Genomic DNA, 15,712 nt, shown 5'->3' on the forward strand with positions numbered 1-15,712 from the left:
TAGAATAGTTAGACTTAGTCTCAGATCTGTCACTTCTGGCCAGGATGCCTTTAGGCAATTTTCTTAACCTTTCTGGGTGTCATTTTTTTCCTGTACACACTAAAATGTTATTTAATTTTTAGTTATTGTGAAAATCAGAGAAAATGTATTGGAAATACCTGGCACATGGTAGGCACTCAGTATATCGTGGTGTTGATACTATCATTGTGGTCATGATCATCATTATTACTAAGTTTGTATAAAATTAAAGTTTAGAAAAAAAATTCTATTGCTTCTATTGAAGTTGTCCCGATTTAGTTATTCCAGCAGACTTCTCTAAACTTGTTGCTAGTACTCAGTTTTAGAAGGACATCAGTATTTAAGAAGAAAAGAATAAGACTTTAGCACTCTTTTCATATGATACCAACTTCTGTTTCCTCAAGTTTCAGAGGCTGGAGTTAATGCATTCAAACATTTTAAGGAATAGAAAATAGGAGAGGAAATTACTTCTTTGTAACAACTGATCTCTTGCTATAGACACTCTTCAACAATAGTGCAAATGATTTGGTAATATTTTAACTTTATAGCAGGTATTACTAGACAAGTTTATTTTATTAGCCAGTCTTGGGCATTTTTGGATATGCAGGCTGTTCTTTGTTTTCATCTCAGACTTTTCAGTTCTCATTTGGGCCTGAGATGCCAAATAAAGCACTTTTAAAAAAATGTAATACAATATCGTGTTACCAATCCTGATGCCAGACTTTAATCAAAATTTTCGAACCTGTATAACTTTATCCTTACTCCAATAATGAGCCAGAAGCTACTGAGCCTCCTGAGTTCCTCTTAGAAAGTCCTTACCCTAAAGCCATGCATTTATATACTGTCTCTTTATTGTTGTCTACCATACTGTTCTTTATGAGTTTGGTGTTCTGGTTTGCTTCCTCTTTGTAAACTATGGAGGTTAGTGAAGTCATTTGAGATCTGTAATGCTGAAGGCAATGTTTACGCTCCCACTGTTAGTAAAAGAAAAGACAAAACCCCTTCACTGCAAGTTGGGGAAGAAAAGTAACATTAATTGAGTCCTGCTAAATGTTAGGCATGCTCTATATGCCTTACAGACTGAAAAGAAAGTTACATTTGTAGATGATCGTAAGGGTCAGTCAATAGCAAAAGTAAGTTGTGTGCCGTGTACTTTAAGAAAACAGAAAAATATATGAATTATTTTAGAAAAATTCCATCAAAATGGCTGAAATAAAGTTTTGCTCTTTGAACAAATAAGCTGTTTCCTTTTGAGGAACCTTTTGTTCCATGAAAATCCTGGTTAACTTTAGCTCTTGTCATATTCTGTTTTATTCTCCTTATGCTCACAGTTGTAATATCACCAACAATATGGGTAATGCATCAATTTTTACAACCTAGCTTCTGATGATAAAATTTATTTAGATGTAATAACATTGATTTTTATATCTAATTCCTGTAAGGTTTGCCTCGAAGCATAAACACAGACACTTTATCTAAGGAAACAGACAGTGGAAAAAATCAGGATTTCTCCAGCTTTGATGATACCGGGAAAAGTAGTTTAGGTGACATGTTCTCACCTATCAGAGATGGTAAGTCTGTTCTCTTGCTGGTAGTCAATATTTTTATTCGGCTAAAAGATGTGAATAATAGCTTTAGTCCAATTCTATTCATGGCAGTTTGCTAATTTTCTCCATCCCTGGGGTGGTATCTTTTTCTTTGCCCTGATATTTCAGATGTTATCATTCTAAAATATATGCTAGTAATTTTCACTTGGGAATTATGCAAATAGCTCTCAAGTTAGCATTTTAATTTCCACAAAAGTTTCTTGAAGGAAGTTTTTACCTTCATAGGTAATCTTTCCCTTGTATCTACTTCTAAATGAATGTTCCTAAAATTTTAGATATTTTGATATGCAAAAAAGTCTTCCTAATTTAAAAATTTGCTTTGTATATGTGTACACCTCCCCTACCCCATAAAAACAATTGCCATAATAAAAAACAAATTTTGCCAGCTTGATAAATAGAAGCATTATATGTCATTGTTCATAGTATATGAACTAAGTACATTGTTTAAGTGTGCCTTTTTGGTACTGATATTCATAATGGTTTTCTTAGTGTAATGGAATTATCTCATTGCTAATAGCAATATTATCAATAACATGGATAAATTTCTAGAGGGTAATTTGGCAGAGTTAATATATTCATACTTTTTGGCCTTGTAATTCCATTTCTACAAATTTATCTCAGAAAATACTCAGAGACGCCCACAAAGATTTGTGTATTTACCATTATAAGTGTACTGTGTCAACAGCAGGATGTCAGAGTTGTTTCATCCACTCATTATTTTGTACAATTTCATTTTTTACTTTAAAATTGTCTCTTTTCCAAATTTTCTATAATTTTATAGTCAGAAGGAATAAATACATATGTGACAGTACAGAATTATTAAGTATTTTCTATCTTACCCTTGTCTGCAAATTTCTATTTAAATTGCTAAGTCAAGCTGAAAGAGGAAGGATTCTTTTCTTCAAGTTGAAGAGAAGTCAAACTACATAAAGAGTAAAGAGAAATCAAACTACATAGTAAAGAGTAAAGACAGGACGGATGTGGGTGGAGAGAGAAGTGACTAGTTGCTGGAGTTGAGACAAGTTTCTGGGGTTAGTGCTGAGTTGGGAGTTTCGGCCATTGAGACTCCTCTGGAGCAACTTTTGCATTGAAGAATGTACAAAGGGGTTTTTTGGAAGTGTTTGAGTTACAAATTAAATTCTCTTTCATAGTTTTTAAGACAAAGTTTTTCTTTAATTACTTTTGCTATGTTTAAAAATGTGATTAGCATTTGAGTCATACGATCTTCAGATACATCATGGTTCCACATTATTGATGAAGAAAACTAATAATTTCTAAAATTATTGCATGTACATGCTGTGCCATTACTGGGTACATATATGCACATGCACATAGATGATGTTTTTCCTGATATAATTGTGTGTTTATTGGCCACTTGAATTTCTGGTGAATTTGTTAATGATTTTTGCGCATGCTTTTTATTTACCTGTTAAATTTGAGTTTTATAATTTTTGTTATGGACTAGCAAATGAATATTACAGGATTAAAATAGTCTTATACATATTCTACCATTGAAATAAACACTAATAAAACTTCTTTATAACATTGTATTGCTTTGCAAAATTTTTTTATATTACTTCAGTTGATCCTCTCAAAGCAATTTTGTGAGTTTATCAGGACATGATCCCCATTTTATAGATGCAGAAACTGAAATTTAATTGCATTTGAGTGAGGTCACAAAGCTATTAAGTGGTATAGGCAGAACTGGATTATAGCTCTCCAAAACTACCCCAGGGTTTATTATATTATACCTGGCTCCCTTATTACATGACTCTGTACTATAGGATTATCTGTTCATATTTGCTGCTGAAGTATGAATGAAACTAAGAGAATGTAAAAGAAAAATTTAAATGAGTACTCCTGCATTTAACCTCACTCATATTTAGCTTTTTAAGATTGTTAGTCTCTGAACTCTTTGGAGAATGAATAGGAAGACTAAATTGATATGGCTTCTTTTTCGCTGTTTTTAAAATATGATTTTCTGATTTTGTTATAGATGCTGTAGTTAACAAGGGAGGTGATGAATCCATAGGCAAAAAAGATGGTAAGAATTACTTAGGAGTGTTTTTTCGTGAAAATGAAAAGTGATATGGTGTTAAATCTATGCAGTGTAACAAATCTTTCCAATACTTTGAGGCTTAAAAAAACAAACATTTATCATCTCATAATTTCTGTGGGTCAAGAACTGAGCATAACTTGATTGAGCACCTTTGCCTTCAAGTTTCTCTTCATGCTTCGATCAGGATGTCAACCACAGCTGCATTCAACTTAAGGCTCAACTGGGCAAGGAACTGTTTCCAAGCTCATGCCCTTGCCTGTTGGCTGGAGATACCAGTTCCATGCCAAAGAGCTTCTCTATACATGGGGCAGCTGAAAGCATGGCAGCTGGTTTCCCTCAGAGCCGGTGAGCAAGATAATCTGAGAGGGCATCCAAAATGGAAGCCCTCTCAAGACTATGTTGATAACCTTAATCTTGGAAGTGGTATCTCACCAGTTTTTCATACTACTTTTGTTAGAAGCAAGTTACTAGGTCCAAGCCACATTCAAAGGGAGGAGACTACCCAAGGATGGGGATGCCAAAGGCAGGGGTCATTAGAAGCCATTTCAGAGATTGCCTTCCAAGATACGTACCACAAATATATACTAAATGAACAATTTTAAGTTATCAAAAATTAATACTGACTAAAACATTGTGTTTTGCTGTTTTCAAAGTATTTTTACAAATAATACCTTTTAAGCCTTACTGGGTGATGGATATTATCATTCACATTTGCAGATCAGAAAATAGTTACAGAAAGTTTAAGACTTTTGCCTAAGAATACATATCAATTATAGGGTATATCTGAGAAACAAACCAGTCTTTAGAATGTAGATCCATATCTTCTCCCATGTTAATCTGCCTATCATATTAAGTGCTTTTCTTCAGTGTCCAAGATTGGAGGGCATCATGTGCAGTTTTTTTCCTCTTCATTTCCAGGCTTTGACTTTCTACCGCAGTTGAACTCAGTGTTTCCTCCAAGAAAAAACCCAGTAACTTCAAGTACTTCGGTATTGCATTCAAGTCCTCTTAACGTCTTTATGGAATCTCCAGGGAAAGAGGAAAATGAAAATCATGATCTGACAGCTGAGTCTAAGAAAATATATATGGGAAAACAGGAATCTAAAGACTCCTTCAAACAGGTATTTGCCTAAAAGTGATACTGAACTCACTGTATGTGTTTATCCCTAGAAGGCGGGTGCTGCCAGTGTATGTATCCTACTTATTAACAGTGCTATGCACTTACTCATAAGTCTTGATGTCAGTTTTGAATAACTACAGAATACTTTGAAATCTCGCTTTGGATATGTTGAAGGTTACAGCGATGGAAAGACACTATTTTTCTAAGATGAGATACTTGATATATCTATCTGTACAGGAACACTTTTTTTTTTTTTTTTTTTTTGACGGAGTTTCACTCTTGTTACCCAGGCTGGAGTGCAATGGCGCGATCTCAGCTCACTGCAACCTCCGCCTCCTGGGTTCAGGCAATTCTCCTGCCTCAGCCTCCTGAGTAGCTGGGATTACAGGCACGCGCCACCATGCCCAGCTAATTTTTTGTATTTTTAGTAGAGACGGGGTTTCACCATGTTGACCAGGATGGTCTCGATCTCTTGACCTTGTGATCCACACACCTCAGCCTCCCAAAGTGCTGGGATTACAGGTGTGAGCCACCGCGCCCGGCCAGGAACGCTTTTATCCCTAAATCCTTTTAAAGTGTATTTCCATTGCAGTTGGTGGTTAAGTCATTAGAGCAAACTGATTGTGTTAAGAATGGAATTTAGCATTGTTACTTTCTGCTAAAATACAGTGTATAATATAGAATTTAATTTCTCATGTGAGGGTTCAAAATGATCAAAAATTACCAGGAATGCCAAGCCAGTTAGGTGTATAATATGTCCGTATTTTCATGTTTATTGTTTAGAATGATATTGAAAAGATACCATACAAGAAATACAAAAACATCTTTTATTTTACACATATTGTTGACTAGTTACCACATGCATGTGTGTGTGGTTGTTTTTTTGTTTTTGTTTTTTGCCAGTTATCTCTATTTTAAATGGTATTCAACAGCAGGTGCTTAGTATATGAATGTTTCCTCATCATGTTATTGCTGAGATTGTTTTTGATTAGTAATATTTACTTTATTTTGCCTCTAGTTCTCATCTGTTTTTTCTTCTTCTATACCCCTTCTTATTTTCCTTCATTTTCCTGAACCTACATACTGGGAAAAAAGGGAAAGTAGGCAAAAATTATATGAGTAATAGGAGTAAAACAAAAAATTGTATATTAAAGTCACTATTTATTTTAAATATAAAGTTATCAAAGTTGATCACGTCTGGTGCTGAAAGTGGAAATTTAAATACCTCTCCATCATCTAACCAAACAAGAAATTCTGAGAAATTTGAAAAGCCAGAGAATGAAATTGAAGCCCAGTTGATATGTGAACCCCCAATCAATGGGTCCTCAACTCCAAGTAAGTACATGAAACTTCTTGATGTTTTAAAGTGTTTAATGGAAAAATTATCCCAATTATTTAACTTGTAAAGGAGAAATAGAATAATTGTTAACTAAAAACGTTCAAAGAGTTTAAAATTTATGGAGACTTCTATAGTGTGAGTCTTACTAGAAGACAATGAAATGGATATGAATGATTAAATTCAGATACATTAATCTTCTTTTGGTGTGAATTAGAGTTTCAGTGTACTATGTGTCTTTAATATGGTAGAGATAGAATTATTATGTCGGACCCTTTGAAAAGGGATGGTTAACTACCTGAAAATGTCTTTTTCTCATCATATTAAAGTCTTATTCTTAGAATTTGTGCTACAGACTTATAAAAACTTGATCACATTTAAAGGAATATTTGGTTTAACTGTAAGAGTTATCTACACAAAGCAACTCTCTGTTTAGAATCAACTCTTATATAAATATCTATATTTTACTTGAAGGTTTCTGTGGATATATATTGCGTTAGCTTAAACTCTAAGGCTTTTCCTGGAGCAGCACTTTACTCCCGTTTTCCTTCCATTTGTTTTTAATAGTCTTGGTTTATCTAGTTTGTGGTGCAGCTTGTCACAGTCATCTTTTATAAGAGGAAGTGGTTCATAGATTCTTCAAGATTAATCCCTCTGTCATGTGGTATTACATTAGACAGCTGGTGGTTTATATATTTAGATAAATGACTATTAGAAATAATGTTATAGAAATTTCTAAGGTTTGTATTCCAGACAGTGAATTTTTCCAAGTGTCACAGGAACTCATCTTTACCAGTTTTTCAAGTTTTCGTATGCCAGATCTTATTTAGAAATGTCTGATGTCTTTCAATCCAGGTTGACTATTAATATCTTCTTCATTCTTTATTTTAGATCCAAAGATAGCATCTTCTGTCACTGCTGGAGTTGCCAGTTCACTCTCAGAAAAAATAGCCGATACCATTGGAAATAACCGGCAAAATGCACCCTTGACTTCCATTCAAATTCGTTTTATTCAGAACATGATACAGGAAACGCTGGATGACTTTAGGTAGTAATTGAGAAACCACTCCTTCTATCTAGACCTTACTTTTTTTTTCTAGATGTAAAATCAGAGCTATAGATAATGTTGTTGGTTACTATTGTCTAGGTTCTGGTAACTGTAAAACCACAGAAAACATGACGAGTTTTGTTGATCTTTTAATACTGCATTTATTGATTATGAGCCAGAAAAAGGCACATTTACCTAGGGCAGTTATTAGATAACTCAGCAGGGCAGTCTAGCAGGCAGATTACCATTGTGAACTTTTTTTATTATTAAAATGCGGACAAGTTCTGGTAAGCTCAAATTGGGTTCTTACCTGCAATATGTTCAGAGATCAGCTATTAGGTGTGCTATGTGCAATAATGTAGTAAAAACATTTTAAAGAGCAGTTCTGAATATTTTCAAATAAAATGCAATACTTAATCTAAACAAAATACTTTCTCAGACTTACCCTTGTCTTTCTTATCCTTTGAATTGTGAACATTGTAAAAATGTGTTCTATAATACTGCTTTATCATCTCCATATTTTTGGAAGCTATCTTCAATTATTAAAATCATTGGTGCCTTTTTTCCTTTCTAACCTATAGTTAATGTTCTACCTGAGATTTGGATTACCATAAGCAAGAATGTCAGAGAAGATGTGTAGTGTTTTTGGTGCATGTTTCCTTTTAATGTTTAAAAATATTTTTAAAATATATTTTTAAATGTTGAAAAATACTTTTTAAAGAAAAATTATGATTTTGGCATTTACCCTGCCTAGTATATGTACCAGATAATAAGGATACAGAAATGAATGATCTGCCTGCAACGGCCTTATGATTTAGTTGGGCTAGGTGCAGTGTGTTCTGCTATGTGTGTTTCTCTTAATGTGAATTAATTCATTTGAGATCGGTAAAATAGGACAATGTTGACAATATGATGGGGAAATTTTGTTTGTTCACGTAACAGCAGCCAAATAAGGTACATGTGAACACGAATGCACAAACCCCATTAGCATCCATCTCTTTATTCACTTCCTCTTGGCTCGGCTGTGTGCCCTGTGTTAGAAGTGCTTATTTTGTGATTATTTCCCATCTTTGGGCATTTTGCCCTTGCCTCTGTAACTTGATAGCCCCAATCCTTCTATCTTCTATCCCCTTCCATTAAGTGGCCATCGCTTCTTCACAGTAAGGGTATTATTCAATATTTATCTATTAGACGTTTACTGTGTCTTTTTAAGTATGTTAGTGTTTTTATTAGGATTTGTTTTTGTTGTACTTTGGTTACAAAGCTGCATAGGTTTTTGAGTGGTTTGCCCTAATCCTTTTTCCCTAAGTTCTGTTACCTTTAATACACAGTGTTAAAGAATATGTTTTTTTCAGGAATGCATAAATATTTATGGTGTAATAGCAGAACTGTCTAGGTACAGCTGACTATAATACAATGTGAGGAAAGTGATGTTGAAATCACTGAAAGGGAGCAGTTCTTCTGCGGGGGCAGATTAGAAAGGTGCCACTGAAGAGATTTTACTTTATACTGAAGTGTGTGGGAACAGCATGAGCAGAGACATGATCATACATTCTAGGAATGTTTGCATAGAGAAGGCACTGTGGTAAAAGATGAGGCCTGAGGGACAGTTGGGAAGGTCTTAACATGCAGGTAATGGAGAGCCTTCAGAGTTTTTAAGCACAGGAGTAATGGGTGCTGTCTGTTTATTATCCATTTATTCAACAAGCATTTGGGTGTCAGTTCACCACTGGCTTCAGATGATTTGAGGACAGTGGGCTCAGGGCCTTTCCTTCAGCAGGCCTGGGGATCTGGGTGCTGGAGCAACTCTGAAATAGCTGTGCATTACTGCCCAGCTGCCAGCTTTAGGGGTGGCTGGAGGTTTTTTTTAACCCTCATATCTTCCTGGCTTTCTGTGCAAGAGAAGTGTGTTAGCCCCTTTTCCAGCCCTGGAGAGTTGCCGCAGCATGTGTGGTGAAGGCCTACAGTGCCTCTTGGTTCTGCTGCCCTGCCCTGTATGTCTGCACCTGGGGGTGGTGGGTAGGGACTTCTCTCAGCTCTTCTGCCCCTTGACCATAGGCAGCCTTTGCTTGGGACTCAGTGAGGACCCAGAATGGCCCAGAGGATTTCTGTAAATTTACTTGTTCTGCCATCAGCCCAGGTGTTCATCAGATTAGGTATTCAGCTACACCTATCATTGACAGGACAGAGAAGGTATTAAGTCAACCATCCTCCCTGAGGAGTATGGGGTGGCTGCCATCTTCTCTGGGAGTGCCTTAGAGGGGTTACTCTCAGTTCTCCTCCCCTGCCCTAGGGCTTTACCGGGCTCTGTGCATCTGTGTCTTAGGGTGTCTTCCCTCAGTCCTCCCGTTATACTATCCCTACTTTTTTTTACATGAGTGCTGAATGAAGGCATGTGGGGAAAAGTTGGTGAGTAAATTCAGACTTTCTTTGTGGCTGAGACCCCTTGGAATTCTAAACTGTCAAGCCAGTGTTTACTTGGCCTTTAAAAATCTTGTTAAAATTTCAGTTCTTTTTACTCTGTCAAGGGCATGAAGATGATGAAAACAGTTATGGGTCTCTTTTCTCCTAGGAGGAACTCCTCATTTTCTGGGTTTTAGTTCATGTAGATTTCTTTCCATTTTAAGCTCTCAGTTGAATTTAAAATATTATGATTTTATAGGTTATCAGGTTTGTTTTCGTTGTTAGAGTTGAGAAATTATACTTTTGCACCAACCTAATACATCCTAAGTGGAAATCTGTGTGTCTGTTTCTGTTGTCTGTTAAGAAGATGTAAGTTTCTTTTGGTAAGCAGATCCCTTTGATCATGTAGTTACTAGGTTTCAGGTTTTCTTAGCACTAGTTTGTTTCTGATTTGCCTTTATTCCTAGTGTGTAGTCTTTGCTTTTCTAGAACATCAGCTGAATGTCTGGAGTATTCTTTTTATCTTAGTGGGTCCTAAACTTCAACTTCTATTTTGCCAGCATCACAAGACTTCCAGAATACTTTCTCTGCTTTTGAGTTGCTTGTTTTATGGTTGGTTTTTGCCATCTAACCCAGGGCGAGCATTGCTTAGAAATCAACAGACATCTCGAGGGGAAATTGCAGTTTCAGGTTACTTTTCTGCAGGCCTCCCCTCTTCAAGATCTTGACTCTTACAGCCGTGGCTACCTTGGTAGTCCCAAACTCTTAATACTCCCTACCTAGTGAGACTATCTTAACCTCCATACCACTGCTTCAGCTCAGTTTCTTCTCCACACTGTGGAATCACGTACTCTAGAAGGAAAAACAGAGGTAAACGTAGGGCTTACCTAGTAGTCTTTCCTTCTTTGCAAGACCATGGCCCTTCAAGTCCTGGCTACCTTGGTGGTTCCCTGATACAGTGTTTTTGTTTTTAATGTAGTTTTTAATATCACTGAAAGTAGAAGAGGAAATTTTTAAGAATACCCTTGTAGTTACAACAGAAAAACAATAAGATATCTGGGAATAAATTACCAAAGTAGTGAAGATTTTTGTAGAAAAACATTTTTAAAATTTTTGTTCAAAAGCATTAACATTTAAATAAATGGAGAGATTTTATAAAGGTATCAGTTCACCTAAATAGTTCAGTAGATTGAATGCAATTCCAATTAAAATCCCAGCTGGGATTTGGAAGAAGATGATGGGGTGATTCCAAAATATGTATGGAAGAACAAAAATCTAGGAATAACCAAGACATTTCAGAGAAGAATAAGGCTGAAGGGGACTTGTCAGATGAATGTGCTTAATCATTAAAGTATAATTAAGATACATAGCATGGCACAGGGAGGACATATTGGCCAAAGGAATCATATAAGCTGGAAAGAAACCTATGCATATATGGAAATGATAGAGAGGTAGCATTGCAGATTTGCATGCAAAATATGAAATAATAAATTGTGTTGTGACATTGGATTTTTTGTATAAAGTTGACATAAAAGTTTATAACTTCATGGTAGGAAATCATTTAAAGTAAAATAATGCACTGCCTATCAAAATACATTGGTAAAGTTGACTGCATGATTAGGTTAGGATATTTGAGCACATTAATAAGAACTGTTCATCACAGAATGTCACAGAGTGAAGGGATAAGATACCTGCAGTTCTCATATAAATAACAAAAGATCAGATTATGTAAAGAATGATTATAAATGAATAAGAAAAGCATTTCAAGGAAGAGGAATAGTATATGAACACAAGAAATATATTCAACCTCATAATCAGAGAACTAAAAATGCAATGAGATACCATTTCCCATTCAGTGGAAAAATATGAGAAATCTGGTAATACTCGGTCTTGATGATGATATAGAGCAAGAAGAACTCTGTTATACTGGTGATGAACATGTCCATTGATACTACCTTTGGAAAACAATTTGCATGATTTTGTAAAATGGAGTATACTCTTGAGTATATGTCATTGATGGACATTGGCCCATGTGAGTTGGGAGATAATACATGATTGATTATGATATTGTAATAATAAAAACTTGAAAACAATCAGAATATTAATAGGAATATGGATACACCAATACAAACCAATGAATTATAGATATATGGAACATGAATCTTCAAAACAATATTGAACTCTTCCTTGAAAATGAGCTATATGTTACCCTTTTTTGTAAAGCTTAAATGCTCAAAAACAGTGAAAACATTGACTACAGATTATATGTTATACAAGAATATTAAAAAAGAACATTTTTTTGTCCAGCAAAATTCAGGAGGGTAATAACTTCTTTCTTGGGCTTTCCCCCAAGAGTTAAGTGATAGAATCAGACAGGAACACACAGGAAGCTTCTATGATTTGGTAACATTCTAGTTCATAAGTTGTGTGGTAGGTGACTGAGTGTTCTTTTATCATTATATTTCGTAATTTTTATGTGTTCTTTTGTAGGAATGAATTAATTGCATTTTATTGAGTAAGCCATGCTATAACCACCCAAATTGCCGCTTGCTACTGAAAGTATATTTTTTCAATAGCTAAACTGATAATAAAATGCTCTTTCTAACCGAGTGAATTTTCTGTATTTCATTGTAATATGTTTGTGTCTTAATGACAATTTCTATATAAAGGAATATAGTATGGGGGAATTCAGTAGGTAGACAGCCTGAGTTTACATCCTACCTTCATCATTTACTGGTTGCGTGATTTTGGACAAGTTATAACTGCTCTGTGGCTCAGTTATTTCTTCGGAAAAATGGAGGTAATAATTGCACCTACTTGTGAAGATGTTTTAAATGAGTTCTCACATTTAAAGTAAAACAGTACCTAGCACGTAGTAAATAAATGCTCAGTGCATTGGTATTTTTATGAGAATTATTAACATTCAGTAATTTGGCAAATGAAAAAGCTTTTTAGTTTCTTGAATGATTTAGAATTGGTTAAACTATTGTAATTCTAAAAAGTATTTTACATTCTTCCTAGAGAAGCATGCCATAGGGACATTGTGAATTTGCAAGTGGAGATGATTAAACAGTTTCATATGCAACTGGTATGTATGGCAAATTTTATTTTAAATGAAAGTAGAGTTGTGTGAATTTTTAAAAATCCATTAAAGGTGATCTATTTTAGTTTTATTTAATTTCTAAAATAAATAAATAGGATGTTTTAGACATTAAATAAGTAAAATAGTTTTTAACTGGTCACCTCCTTTTTGACCTATGAGATAGTTAAAGCTTCTTTTTTCCATGGCTTTCTTCCTGATAAGTAAGCAAAAAGCATCTTAAATGTGCAAATATAAATTTTCCAAATATATTAATTTCACCAGTGATCTTCCATTTATGTTAACAAAGTAGTAAGAGTTAAGTACAAGAAATATCATTCACTTAGTTAATTGAACATGAGCGAAATGATAGCTGAAAGTATATAAAACATAGCCTGCCAAATAAGTGTGAAATATCAGTAATTTAAAAAGCATTTTCCCCTTTTTCTAGAATGAAATGCATTCTTTGCTGGAAAGATACTCAGTGAATGAAGGTTTAGTGGCTGAAATTGAAAGACTTCGAGAAGAAAACAAAAGACTACGGGCCCACTTTTGAAATTTCAGTGTATACCTTAATGTTCTGTAATTTGGGAAGTTTCTGGGAACACAGAACTGCATAGAATCAGTGTTGTTTTCATGGCCTCCAGGGAAAAGATTTTTTTTCAGGTAAAAGTAAAAGGGTGATGGGATTTTACACCAACCACTGTTTTCACCTTTAAAATATGTATATTTTTATAATAAAAATTGTACAGTATGTTATCTACCCAATAGGAAAGTCAACAGGATCTTTATTTTTTGAAAGCTTTAGCCATCTACTAAGTGCCCTTTTTCATAAGAGAAGAAAATTGTTCATCAGAATTGATTATGTTTGTGTTTTAGTCATCTTTTTTTAAACATATATTTTTGATTGACAGATGGCCTTTCAAATTTTTTGGGCTAGTTGAGATTTAAAGTGTTTGATATGCCTTCTATTTTTATGAGAAAATAATTTAAAAATGGCAGCTCGTGTTTCTAAGCGATTACTAATAAAGCATAGGGTTGGCTAATAATTATTTTCTTAACTTGATGAAGTCAAGTATGACTATTATTTATTGTACATTTAATAAGACATTTTTGGAATTTTGAATTGCACAAATGACATGATATCTTTTGCATTTATGTTACTATATTGTACATCTGACAAATCTTTACTCCTGGGTGGTATTTTTCTTTTTAGATATCTTTACCTATGAAAATTGTTTAAGGGTTCATAGGACTTGACAAGAGCTATCTATCTGCTGATTATCTATTGTACTGTAAAATTTCAATCAACATGACAACTTATAATGAGTGGAGATTCCATATTAGATGCTAAATATTACAGTACTATTGCTTTAATTCTTTGTGTACTGTGTATAATATTTTTATATTATTGGCCTTACTATAAAATTATTCAGAAAGGTTGTCAAAATAATTTGTACCTCTTTGGCAGTAGTTAGATGTATACATCTACCTACTGTAATTAACAATTTTAGGTTAAATGCAAGCTTGGGAGGGCTACTGACTTGTTCACCTTCTTGTTGTCTCTTGTCCCAAAGATTTAAACTATGTACCTTTGTATAGTTCTCCTCTCCCATTTTGACTTCTGCGATGAAAGTATTTACCAGAATTAAAAAAAAAAAAAAAAACCTCTAGCTTAGCTTACTAACTTTATTGGTTTCTGAAGTGATAGAAGTTTTTAAGCATATTTAATAAGCATAAACTTACTAATAATTACTTCTAAACATAAAAACAGGATTATTACTTTTTCCCAGTGTGGTTTATAGAATACATTTGTACTGAAGCATATAGGGATGTTAATGTGATCTTTTCCTGACAGATTATGAAAGCATTATGACTTGTAACAAGTTTCCTTGTATATTACTATCTAACAGGTTCAGAAGACATAAATATTAGTGTGTTTTGCCTACATAATGTATTTAAATCTATTAATATTTTCTTACTGCCTTTTTAAAAAATAAATGCACATAATGTGTATTAAAAGAGGTGGGATAAAATACTTTTGGTAATTATATGTATAGATGAAAAATTTTTGTCATGGAATTTAAAAGCTAAGTAAGTATAAAAAATAAAATTTTATAAGCAAAAAATAGGAAACCTGAAATTGAAATTTTGTCATTGGCCAAAATCATGAGAGATTTACTTTGCCACCTGAAATAAAAGAAAGAAAATATGTGAAATGGTTGTCAGATGTTGATCCTTGAGACAAACAAATGAGACCTAAGAAATTCAGTGAACCCCAAACACAAGAAGTAAGAAAACTATGCTAAGCCACATCATAATCAAATTCCTTAAAACAAGCAACAAGGAGAACTTCTTAAAAGCAGCTAGAGAGAAAAGACATAGAAGGACAGAGATAAGAATGTCAGACACTGGAGCAACATCTTTAAAGTACTGAAAGAAAAGCCCAATTTAGAATTCTATAGCTAGCAAAATGGACCTAGAAAAGCTAAAAAAAGAGTTTATCACAAGCAGACTGGCACCATAGGAAATGATAAAGAATGCCTTTAAAAAGAAATTATACCAAACAGAAATCTGCAACTATACAAAGGAATGAAGAACATTAAAAGTGGTAAATATGTGAGTAAATATAAAAGCTATTTTTCTATTTTAAATTTCTTTAAAACACTAGAATATTTAAAGCAAAATAATAATAATAGGGTACTGGATGGTTAATATATACAAAGTGAAATATATGACAATACCAACATTGGGATGATGGAAACAAAATTATACTTCTCTAAGATTCTTATACTGACTATGAAGCGGTACAACATTCCCTGAAAGTAAATTGATAAGAATGTGTATTATAAGACCTAAAGCAACCACAAAAAACAGTGAATAAATAACTAGAAAGCCAGTAAAAGGTGATAAAATGTGATTTAAAAAATCCAAAAGAAACAGAAACAAAGAGTCAATGGGACAGATAGAAAGTAAACACTAAAATGGTAGATTTAAATAGCTATATGGATAATTAAATGTAAATTTATGATCAGTTGAATC

The 15,712-nt window shown here is 33.9% G+C and overlaps 1 protein-coding gene across 3 annotated transcripts in view; it reads left to right on the top strand.

Annotated features, from left to right (window-relative positions):
• NEDD1 (NEDD1 gamma-tubulin ring complex targeting factor) overlaps positions 1-14,880 on the top strand; it is a 46,672-nt gene extending 31,792 nt beyond the window's left edge. For all 3 annotated transcript variants that reach the window (XM_017516313.2, XM_017516328.2, XM_017516321.2), the window contains exons 9-15: positions 1,461-1,589; positions 3,622-3,669; positions 4,603-4,805; positions 5,983-6,139; positions 7,032-7,188; positions 12,613-12,679; positions 13,122-14,880. In XM_017516313.2, the coding sequence (XP_017371802.1) occupies positions 1,461-1,589; positions 3,622-3,669; positions 4,603-4,805; positions 5,983-6,139; positions 7,032-7,188; positions 12,613-12,679; positions 13,122-13,226 (866 nt within the window). In that variant the 3' untranslated portion in view covers positions 13,227-14,880. The remainder of the gene's footprint in view (positions 1-1,460; positions 1,590-3,621; positions 3,670-4,602; positions 4,806-5,982; positions 6,140-7,031; positions 7,189-12,612; positions 12,680-13,121) is intronic.
• Positions 14,881-15,712: the final 832 nt, after the last annotated feature.

The sequence above is a fragment of the Cebus imitator genome, unplaced genomic scaffold (assembly GCF_001604975.1).
Source record: "Cebus imitator isolate Cc_AM_T3 unplaced genomic scaffold, Cebus_imitator-1.0 Scaffold18, whole genome shotgun sequence".
NCBI classification, from domain to species: Eukaryota; Metazoa; Chordata; class Mammalia; order Primates; family Cebidae; genus Cebus; species Cebus imitator.